We start from the raw sequence: 12,387 nt of genomic DNA, 5'->3' as shown, positions 1-12,387 counted from the left end.
TGTATATGTAATGGTATAGATATGCATAGTTTGTTTTGGAATGGATTTTCATTTATTGATACAATTTAAGGTCAATTTTGTCATATGTATATTTCTCCTCTTGTTTGTATAGCTCATTTAGAAATGTAATGTATAATGTAGTACAGATTATAGATAATTACCTATGATAGTCAAAGCTTAGAGTTTAGTTAGGGTTTTCAAGATACACAGAGAAGTATTTAAGATAGATAGGAATTCTTCAAACCTTTCAAAGACCTACAGAATATGGCATTTAAAATGCTTTAGGGTTTTACTTGACAATGAGACATAAATGCTCCTGGTAACACCACCTGCATCAAAAAGGAAGATGAAGATGGACATTGAAGAAACTCGTGATGGAGTTTACTCCCAATATGGCAAGACTAGCCATTTGGACAAAGATACTGCTCTTGTCTGGAATGTTTGACTTTATGCTGTATAAACTGGACATGCAGGACCCACAGAAAAGTGACTGCTGATTCAAGATGGACATTGCTACAGAGTTCCTGCTTCATGGAAGAGTCTGCGAGAGAGTATGCAGGACACAGAGAAAAATGACTGATAAACTGCCAATACAAGAAGACAGTTTAAAGTTTCCTGCGTTGCTGAAGAGTCTGCTAGACACACTATGGCCTATGGGCTAAAGATGGAAGATTACAAAAGAACCTTGGGTGACCAGGCAGTGAGTTGTCTCTGTCATTTCTAGAGCTTATATATTATCCTTCTGTGGTCTTTGAAGGAGTTGAAGACAGATAGTTATGGTTATAGTTTTCCTTAGTTAGGCTTACAGATAAGTTACATATAGGACTTTGGACTCACAAATATAGGATAGATGATAGAATAGTTTCTTTTAATCTTACTAAATGTTAATGGACTAAATATTGTTAACTGTGATTCTTATTGGATAACTGTTATGTGATATATTTTGCTATGTTAAGGTTAAAACCCTTCTTTTTATTTAGAGAGAAAAGAGGAGATGATGGCAGATGTCATTCTGTATATGTTTCTCATACTGGTTAATAATAAAGCACTGTTGGCCAATAGGAAAGGAAGATAGGAGGGACTAGGAGACAAGGAGGAAATAGGAAGTAGGAAGGAGAGTCAAGATGGAGAGTCTGGAGAGAGCTGGACGCCAACCGCCTCCCCGGTAAGAGAAGGCCATGTGCAGATACATAGATCAGCAGAAATGGGTTAATAATTAAAGGCAGAGCTAGCCGATAAGAAACAAGTAACCGGGCCAACAGCATTGTATCAAATACAGAGTCTCTGTGTATTATTTGGGGCTGGCGCAGCAGCAGAACAAGACCAAGTGGCAGGCAGAAAACCCGTACTCGTTATATGTAAAAACAAACAAAAAGACAAAAATAAAACAAACAAGCGAGAGATCTCATACAAGCAATTTAACAGCATAACTAAAAGCTCTAGAACAGAAAAAAGAAATTACAACACAAAGGAGCACATAACCAGAAATAACCAAACTTAGGCATGATATAAATAAAATAAAGAACACAACACAAAGAATCAATGAAAGCAAGAGTCAGTTCTTTGAGTAAAATCAATAAGATCAGGAAACCCTTATTCATATTAACTAAAAGCCAGAGAAATATGATTCAATTTACCAACAACATAATAAAACAGGAAACTTAACAGACAACCAGTAAATTCAGATAATCATAAGGACATACATTAAAAGCCAGTACTTCACCAAATTCAATAATCTTAAATAAATGAATGTTTTTTCCATAAGTATCATTTACTGGAATTAAATCAAGACTTAATTTAAACAGAACTATAACTCCTAATCAAATATAAACAATTGTTAACAGTCACCCAAATAATACAAGCCCAAGGCCAGATAGTTTAAGTACGGAATTCCACCAGACTTGCAAAAAATTAATGCCAACACTCCTCAAGTTATTCCACAAAAAGGAACATTGCACAGTTAATTCAATGAGGTCACAGTAACCTTGATGCCCAAAATGCTAAAAGAGCCAACAAAGTTAGAATCACAAACAAATTAACTTCATGCAAATGATGCAAAATTAAAATAATTGCAAGCCAAATTCAAGAACATAGAAAAAATACCCTACATGATCAAATGGTGGGGAATCATTCACAGTATGTAGAAATTGATAAATGTATTTCATTGTATAAGCAAATTGAAAGACCAACACCAAGGATGATTTCATTATAGATCAGAAAATACCTTTGACAAAATCTAACACCTCCCTATGATATAAGTCCTGGATAAATCAGAGATGTAAGCGATGTACTTAGGCATAATAAAGGTAGTTACAGCAAATCAGTCATGAATATAATATAAAATGGAGAGAAATTCAGATCAATTCCTCTAAAATTATAAATAAGAATAAGGTGTTCAGTTCACCCTCTCCAAACCTATTCAATATAGTATTTGAAGGTAATGAGGTTCTTAAATAAGATCAAGAGGATAAACTTGGAAAGGCGAAGTTAAAATATATTGGTAAACAATAGCTTAGAATTTCTAAATTTCTCAGAAATTCAACAGGAAAGTGCTACAGTTGATAAAGACAATGAGCAATGTGGCTCATATTAAGATTGAATGAAGAAAAGCATTAGTCTTTTTATAAACAAAAGAGAAAGAAAACAGAGAAACAACACATTTATCAATAGCCTCAAGAAATATAAAATATGTGGGCTATCATATATAAACCAAGCAAGTGAAAAATTTTTATGATACAAATTTAAAGTAACTAAAGAAAGAAAATGAGGAAGATATAAGAAGATATAAAAATTTCCCATTCTCATTTATTGAATCAACATTGTTAAAATGACCATCCTACCAAAAGCAATCTGCAGATTAAGTACAGTTCCTACAACAATACTCTCACAATTCTTCATAGATTTTGAAAGACAAAACTCAGATTCATAAGAATATACACAAAGAAATAGAAAACAAAATATTAGATAGAGAAAACAATCTTGTACTATAAAAGCTATCAGCTGATCTGCTAGAGGATTCACTGTTCCTACTATCAAGTTGTACTACAGAGCTATAGTAGTAAAAATAGCATGGCATTGTCATAAAACCAGACATGTTGACCAATGGATTTGAATTGAAGACATATCATAAATCCACACATGATTTATGACTTAAAGGATTCAGAAGTACAGACTGGAAAAAAAAATACAGGATCTTCAACTAATGGTGCTGGTCAAACTGGATACTCCTTGTATAAGAATCCAAATAGATTAATACTAATAACCTTGCACATAACAACAAATGGATTAAGACCTCCACAAAAATAAGATAAATTGAACCTGAATAAAGAGAAAGTAGGGAATACCCTTGAAGTCATTGGCATAGGAGAAAAATCTCTTAATACAACTCAGTACAAGCAATAACGTAATTAGCAGATGACATCTCATGTAGCTAAAAAAGCTTCTGTAAGACAAAGGACACCATCATTTGGACAAACAGCAACCAACAGAATGAAGAAATATTTTTACTAACTACATTTGATAGAGGGATAATATCCAAGTATATATAAAGAAATCAAGAAATTAGATATCAAAAAAAATCCAAGTAACCCAATTTAAAAATGGAACATAGGTATAAAATGAATGGCTGAGAAACCCTTAAAGAAATCCTCAATATCTTTAGCTATCAGAACAATTCTACATTGAGTTTCTGTCTTATACCTTGGAGAACAGCTAAGATCAGTAGCACAAATGAAAGACCATTTTAGCAAGGATGTAGAATAAAGGAGACTATCTTCCATTGTTCATAGGAGTCCAAATTTGTACACTCACTTTGGAGATCAGTATATAAATTTTTTAGAAATCCATCTACCTTAATATCCAGTATTACAACTCTTAGTCATTCATCCAAGGGACATTTTATCCTACCAAATAATACTTGCTCAATTATGTTCACTGTCACTCTGTTCAAAATAGGTAGAAATTGTAAACAACTTAGATGTCCCTCATCAGAATAATGGATAAAGAAAATGTAATATATTTTCAGAAATGAGCATTACTCAGCTGTTAAATAAAAATGTCATTATGAGTGTTGAATAAAAAAAAAAATTATCCTGAGTGAGCTATCCCAGAACCAAAAGGATATGCTATGTATTCGCTTTTATGTGGATATTAGCCATGAAGTAAATCGTAACAAAACTACAATTATTAGACCATAAATGTTTAGGAATAAGGAATGGACTAAGTATGGACACAGGATGCTCCTGAAATGGGAAAATGAAATACATTTTTATGGGTATAATTGGGGTGGGAGGAATACAATTGGAGGATCATGTCAGGCTCAGGGGAGATAGGTTAGAGGAAAGTAATGTGGGGAGAGGTAGCTATAATTGACAGGCATTTCAGAGGTATTATAAAAGCATAGTACAGTAGAAACCTACACAAATTAAGGAGTTGATCCTAATAAAATCTCAAAATAATGGGGGAGGCAAATTCCCAAGTCACTGTCTCTTGTCAACAAAGGAAGCTTCTACTGCAGCAACTGATTACAATTGAGTTGTTGCCCAAAGGCATCCCATGGAAATCCAAACAACCCATGTTTCTACAAAGATAATAGATTGCTCTTCACAAACAGACAAAACAACTCCATTACTGAAGACAACACTTACATAATTGATTAAATGTGGCAAGGCTGATTTGAGTCGGCATAGAAACTTCACCACTCCGTTGGATAGTCTTTGGTCTGAGAAGGTAATCTGCAGGCTACCAAAGAAAAACTTAAGCACCAACCCACACACACAATCCTTTTTGATCTACAATGCTGTTCTTACTAAAGGATATATTAGAAAAATGGTAACATATATATTGTAGAAGTAACCAACCAATGTCTGATTTAACTTACATCACACTCTAGAACATGGAACCCATATCTGACATTAAATGGGTGACTAAGAATCAGGGACTAGACAGTACGGAGACCAATGGTAAAAACCAACACTACTGGTCAAAAAAAATGTTTAAGTTTTTATGCTATAGTCTTATATTCAATGACTTATTCATCCATCATTAAAGAAGTTTCTTGTGAAGAAGATAGAAAAAATACATAAGACCCACAGCCAAACCTTACTCAGACAGGGGTAGAGACCTTGGATCACACTGCTCTAAAAACCATGTTTCTATCTAATCCCTCCCTGTAGAGCTCTGGAAACCCCATGGAAAAGAAGACAGAAAGAGTGTAAGAGCTAGAGGAGATGGAGGATACCAGAAAAAATTCCTCAGAATGAACCAAGAAAAGCTAATATGAACTCATAGAGATTAGAGCAGCAAACTGAGCACCTGCACAAGTCTGCACCAAGATCCTTTGTGAATATATTAGAGCTTTCCATTTAGTGTTTTTTATGGGACACCTGAGGGCATGAATGATTGGTTCTTTAATTCTTGTACCTTTTTATAGATATTTTTCCTTTTGTTGATTTAACTTGTCCAATTTTTATATGATAGCTTTGGTTTATATTATTTTATTTTTTTAATGTTTTGTTGTTATCCTCTAGAAGTATGTTCTTTTTCAATATGACAAAGAAAGGTAGTACACCTGGATGGGAAGGAAGGTAGAGTAGAACTGGTAGGGGTAGAATAATTAACATATATTGTAATAGAAAAATTTTACTTTCAATTACAGGGAAAAAATGAAAAGTTCAGGTAAATTGATGCAGCTAGAAATAATTTGATGAAAGAGATCTAGATCCTAAAGACAAATATTATATGATTTATATTTGGATGTTAACTTTTAAGCTATAAATGCATAGGCATTTCAATATGATTAACTTTATAGGTTAATAACTAGCCTTAACTAGCAATTAAGATTAGTGACCCAGGTGCAAGCAGGGATCATCCAAAAAAGGGGAAATAAAATATATTGTTATAAATAGATAAATGAGAACCTAGAGTTGGGAGGGGAATAAGCTAGCAGAATAAAGGAGGGGATGTGGGAAGAGACAGCTACCAAGAGTGAAACTTACTACCATAGAAGATTCCATATATTTCATATATATATATATATATATATATATGAAATTTACATAAAGTCACTGTATAATGAAGGAGGAAATGCCCCAAGTAGATATTTTATACCAAGAATTAAAACCTCCAGTTCCAGAAATAGATTTAATATTGTTGACTTGCTGACCAAAAGGGTTTCACCGACACCATCAAACATCACAGGCTAGTGTCAAGGCTCTACAAAACCTCATAGATAGTAAGAATTTACTGCTAAAGATTTGTTATTGAACATGGAAATTTGAGATTCAATTCTGACTCTACTAGCTAGATTTCATGGGAGTAAAAGGTACTCTTCATTTGTCCAGAAAAGAAATCATCAGTATCACCCAGGTACTAATTATGTTACTTACAACAGACATGCTTTCAAGATATAGTAGTGCAATCATGGCATAAATGATATGGAAGAAATCAACTACTGCTTGATTGGATTTTAAGGACATGTGGTGGAACCAATACTTGACATGGCAAAAGGCGACACTATCCTGGGACTAAGTATGCCATGGGCCTATCTGAAAACCTACAATTATTCTGCTATTGGAACATAGCAAGACAATGATCGGAATATAGAAACACTCAACATTTATCAGAGAAGTTTTTCTTGCAGTAGTTGGTAATTAACAAGTAGTTTCAAAACTAGAAAATGTACAGAAACCTTAGAGTACTAAACAACTCTTAATGGGATGTTTGTATCAAACCATTTTTATCAAGACTTCAAGATTTTTGAAGAAGAGGAGCAAAAAGATTTCAAAAGCCAGAGTTGGTAGATGATTCCAAGGAAACAATGTCTCATAGACAAAACAGGACTGATAAAAGTATGAAAATATAGCCTGGAGTAGCACACACAAAAATAGGCCTGTATAGATTCAAACCACAAGGTCCCAAGCCTAACAAAAAAAACTATTTCTAAGTGATACTTAGTCTCCTATCCAAGTGCTAACCAGGCCTGACCCTGTTTAGCTTCTGAGATCAGATGAGATTGGACGCGTTCAGGGTGGTATGGCCTTAGAAAGATTTTTTCTTTCTTTCGTTCTTTCTTTCTTTCTTTCTTTCTTTCTTTCTTTCTTCTTTCTTTCTTTCTTTTCTCCACAGGTCACTTTATTTATTTACTTATTTATTTATTTTTATATAACAATTTTGTTTTACAAGTCAACCCCAGTTCCCTCTCCCTCCCTGCCTCCCCTGTCCCCTATTGGTCCCCTGTCTCATCTCTTATCTGCTCCCCAGGGAGGGTGAGGACTTACATGTGGTGTCTTCAACATCTGTCATATCATATGGAGGAAGGCTTAAGACCTCCCCTCTGTATCTATCCCTCTATGTGGAACAGGCTCACAAAGTCCATTTATACACTTGGAATAAATACTGATCCACTACCAGAGGCCCCATAGACTGCCCAGTCCTATTAATTGACACCCACGTTTATGGGGTCTGAGTTGGTCCTATATTGGTTTCCCAGCTATCAGACTGGGGTCCATGAACTCCCAGTTGTTCAGGTCAACTGATTCTGTGGGTTTATCCAGCGTGGTCTTGACCCCTTTGCTCATCATGCCTCCCTCTCTACAACTGGACTCCAGGAGTTCAGCACAGTGTTTAGCTGTGGTGTCTGCTTCTGCTTCCATCAGCTATTATATGAAGTCTCTAGGCTGGCATATATGGTAGTCATCAATCTCATTATAGAGGAAGGGCATTAAAGGTAGCCTCTCCACTATTGCATAGATTGTTAGTTGGAGTCATCCTTGTAGATCTCTGGACAGTTCCCTAGTGCCAGATTTCTCATAAAACCTGTAATAGCTCCCTCAATTAAAGTACTACTTTTCTTGCTCTCCAGTAGCTTTCCCCCAATCAATCTTCCTGCTCTTTCATGTTCTCCACTCTTCTCTGCTTCTCTTCCTTTTAACTCCCTCTTCGTTCTCCCCATGCTCCCAATTTGCTCAGGAAATCTTGTCTCTTTCTTTCCCTTTCTCTGGGGGATCATGTATGTCTCCCTTAGAGTCCTCCTTACTCCCTACCTTCTCTTGAGGTGTAGATTGTAGGGCTAGTAATCATTTACTTTAAATGTAATATTCATTTATGAGTAAGTACATACAATGTTAGTAACTGGGAAAGAGAAAATCTGTTTTCTCCAATGGAGTGTCCACCATTTGTAGGAGGAATTGCCCAACATAAAATGAACTCCATTGAGTTTTTTGTACTTTTTCTTTTGTTTTAGTGTATTTATCATATTGTTTTGCTTTTTTTAGTTTATATGCTTTTAATTTTTATTGTTTTGTTATTTTTCCTGATTTTTCTTTGTTTGTTCAATTGTTTTTAGAGAAAAAGTAGGAGAAAAACATGGAGTTGGGTAGGAAGGGAGAGGGGAGAATTGGGAGGAGTCTGGGGACAGAATACAATAAGTTATATTACATGTAAACTTTTTAATAAAATGGGATATGAGGGGGTCCAGGGGAAATGGGAGGGAGAGGGAACTGGGATAGATATGTGAAATAAGAAAAACTAAAATAAAGGGAAAAAATAAGAAAAAAAAGAGAAATTGACAGGGAAAAAGACAACCTATCTATCATTTGGCTTTGAAATTTTTCTCTTCTTTTTCTGTAGAATTAGATAACAAAATAAATGTGATATAAATCATCCTTGGGGAAATCTTTTGAGCTATGCTCTCTAAGGACTAAAGCAGCCTCAGTTAGTATTATTCAATATAGGCATCAAAATTTATAAGACAAAATAGATTGTATCCTCTCTGAACTAATTGTAATCAGCTGGTAACTTTTAGAAAGACATACCTTTACCTGGCAGAGTAAAATTTTTTATACATATTCAAAAGATGGATTTCAGAGAAATAACAGGCTTGGGTAAAACCTGACAGATGCATACTCCATTGAATGTCTTTTTGAAATCACATATGCTTATTACCTGGAAAGGGCTTTAGAATTTGTCTTCATAAATGTTGCAATTATTTTTCAGATTTGTAGTTTAGAGTCAGAGATGTTAGTATCACTGGAATTTACCTTAAATCCCAGTGGTCAGAGTACATAGTTCCCTTTTTATACATTAAAACACTGGCATTACAAACAATAAGAAGAGAACAATGCAGTTGCCCTCATTAGGGTAGCCTTCACTCTTTAAGTTATTATAGTTGCTGACATTCCTGAGAAATTCATGTGGAGACATCTGGTAATACCCATGGCTCATCAGTCTGTGCTGTCAATGATCAACACATGGTACTCCTCAGTAGAAAGTGCTATCGTACAGTAATCATGATTGCTCTGAATGGACTGAGGAAAATAGTCTAGAGTTTGTAATAAAGTCATCACAGTCATTAAAAAAGTTTCATATGCTGTTTCAGACAAGCCTAATGAAAAGTCTTATCATGAACTATCAGCAATTGTTATGGTTAAGCAAAAGTTAAAAAATATATAAATGCAAATAAAAATGTACATGTATATACATTTGCCTGTATAAAAGTAAAAAATTAGTTATCAAATATCAATGATTTGACATCTAATTTTTAAATATTGGCTTATTAAAGAACACATAATACATATCATCCTAAGAGCAAAATTAAATAATTTGCATTGAAAAGTCATACCAAAATTAAACATGTAAGTGATATTTTAATAAACATCAGATCAGATATGAGAGCTCAAATAATTTTATGTACATGAAGCATACAGCAGCTTGTCATTCCATTACATCAACATAGTCACTGTAAGCAGTCATATCGTATATACAAAGTGCTGGTTAATATTACAATTTAACATATTTCATGTGAAAAATCCATAATAATTATATAATATGTAATTAAGTAGTTTTTAGTCCAATGCCTAAAATTATTAAAACATAGAAACTAAAGAACTGATCAAGAACAGAAACAGATTTAAAACCCATGCTAATCAATGATATTCATGGCAACAACAAAAAGCAAATGAGGTCACAAGCAAACTTCATTTATGAATGAAATGAAAACAGGTTTCATTTTTAAAGCTGAAGTTTGCACACACAATGACTATCTGCCATCTTGTGGTCCTAATAGAGAGAATAGACAGTTCTGCAGGATGATGTACTTAATGATCTGCTAAATGACTCCTCTCTGTCTTAGAACAGTTCTCAGTAGTCATGAAACTTATACAACACTGCTTATGGCAGGAAGATCTGAAAAACAACACAGTTACACTGGGAATTTAATAACCATTTATTTAATCTAACCCTAATTAATTTGTTAATTTTTTTAATTTTAAAATTGTGACTGAAGAGATAGCTTTGAAATTAATAATATGAACTGTTTCTGCAGAGGACCAAGGTCTCACCAGAACACACATGTCAGATGGCTCATGACTACCAGTTACTCCAGCTCCACTGAGTTTCTGGCTTCCAAAGGCACCTGAACTCATGAGCACATACCCCCTCCCATTCCTACACAAAATGAATTCATTTAAATGAAAATATTAAAAAATATTAAAAACACAATTAAAATGTGTTCTGCACTGATCAAATGGCATTCATATCGCAAAAATATTTATTGCAGCATATAATTAGAACATTCTCGACATTGACTCAAAACACATTTATGGCTGATATCTTTACAATAGATTCTGTTGTAGACAATAGTGAGGAATCCAAATAGACACCATTGTCATTTCAAGTGGCCAAATTTGATTAGATCTTGCCAAGTTACTACTTGACTTTTGGGTCATATGGAAAATAGCCAAGTCCCTTCATAGCCACTTTCCTTCTTGGTTACTTTATACTACATAACACTCAATAATTTGATAAGCTCTAACACAAATAGAGATTGTTGAGGACAATAAATCTAAACAACTTCTGTGCTTTTTATTTTTCTCATAAAAACAATCATGATATTCAGGATGCCAATCATATATCAGCCATCAATGTTGTTCTGTTATACATGTTCTCCAAAAAGTGCTTCCTCAAAAAGGAAGGAATAGTGACACTCTTACTAGTTTCTTCCCCATAAGTAGATTTCTCATAGTTTTAAAGGAGAAATGATTTTCTCAGTAACATTACTTTCTAATGCAAAAAGTACAATTTATTTTCCCATTCCCATATTAAGTTGAAAAATGCTTCTGTTCACAATATATATGAATTTTATATATAAAGATTAAAATGTTTAATGCTGTTGCTGATATTTATTTTCATTCTTTAGTAGCAAAGGTAAATTAATTCAAACACAACAGAAAGTGGAATTTACAGTAAGCGTGTTCCTATTAAAATAAAGAGTAGTGTTTCTATGTTGGATGAAATAAGATTATTTTAATACTTTGGGTACTTTAGATTAGTTTTTTTTTTTTTTTAAGCAGGGATGTAGAAAGAAAACATGACCTTCATGTATTCAATATTTACTTACAATCAAACCACTGTTTGCTTGCCTCTTTTCTCTGTCATCGATCATTTTGTAGAAAATCCCGCCTGGATTAAACTGAGTACTCCAGACAATCACATTTCTTTGATAATACACATCCATCCCTGTTATTCTTGAATTATGTTCAACATGAGAAATCTGCTGATGACCGCCACTGTAGTTGAATGGATATACAAAACCCAGGATGTCAGTGTCATTAGCTATGTAGATAGCTTGATCTTCAGAGCCTGCAGATTATTATAATAAAATACAAAATAGAGGAAATTTTAACCAGAAAAATGAATGATGTACTTTAAATTATCCTGAATTGTTATTCTCTATACAGTCTCTTCCAAAGTGAAAATTAGCTAGTTTTATATCATTATTTGCTCTTCATGACATTTGGGTTCTGGTTAACCCTGTGTTAAAGTAACAGTTTTTCCAAGTACAAAGCTAATGTATATGCATAAATTAGGCTTTCAAAAAGGATGTCTCTGGCAAATTACATCCATGCTGTGTTCTAATGTTTTGATTCTTGGTGTTCAGATGCTATTTTATGTACTAATTTAACTTAAAGCATACTCTGGATGTTTATTTAGGGGGATGTACCTGAATAATTGCTACTTCTAGCTAAAAAGAAAATTAAGACAGGAAAAGGTATTTTTTTCATGTGTGCATGTAACTTTTTATAACTTGAACTATGGAAGCCTTTTTAAATTTTTGTTCAGGGTTGCTAAGTCAATCCAAACCTTTGTACAAACTCCATCACTAAGCTAGCTTGTGCTCTGTTTATTATCACTTTAACAAGTTTCACTGTTTGTTTTGTTAACATTTTATAATTTCCTATTTTTTGCAATCAAATGGACAGTATATCCTAAATTCTGACATCTGTAAAATACTAATAATATTTTCATACTGATTGAAAGGTAAAACTATATGAACATATTAAATTAAAATCAAAAGACATTGAGTTGAATATACAGTGCCTGCAAATAACC

General features: G+C 33.7%; 1 protein-coding gene across 1 annotated transcript in view; it reads right to left on the bottom strand.

Moving 5' to 3' along the window:
• Window positions 1-12,387, bottom strand: part of LOC127221902 (low-density lipoprotein receptor-related protein 1B) — a 249,227-nt gene that overhangs the window by 99,435 nt on the left and 137,405 nt on the right. Inside the window, exon 25 of the mRNA XM_051183854.1 lies at window positions 11,396-11,637. Coding sequence (XP_051039811.1) covers window positions 11,396-11,637 — 242 coding nt within the window. The remainder of the gene's footprint in view (window positions 1-11,395; window positions 11,638-12,387) is intronic.

This window comes from Phodopus roborovskii, unplaced genomic scaffold (genome assembly GCF_943737965.1).
Source record: "Phodopus roborovskii unplaced genomic scaffold, PHOROB, whole genome shotgun sequence".
Classification (NCBI taxonomy): Eukaryota; Metazoa; Chordata; class Mammalia; order Rodentia; family Cricetidae; genus Phodopus; species Phodopus roborovskii.
Note: the sequence above shows the minus strand (reverse complement) of the source record. Positions and strands in the feature narration are given on the sequence as shown.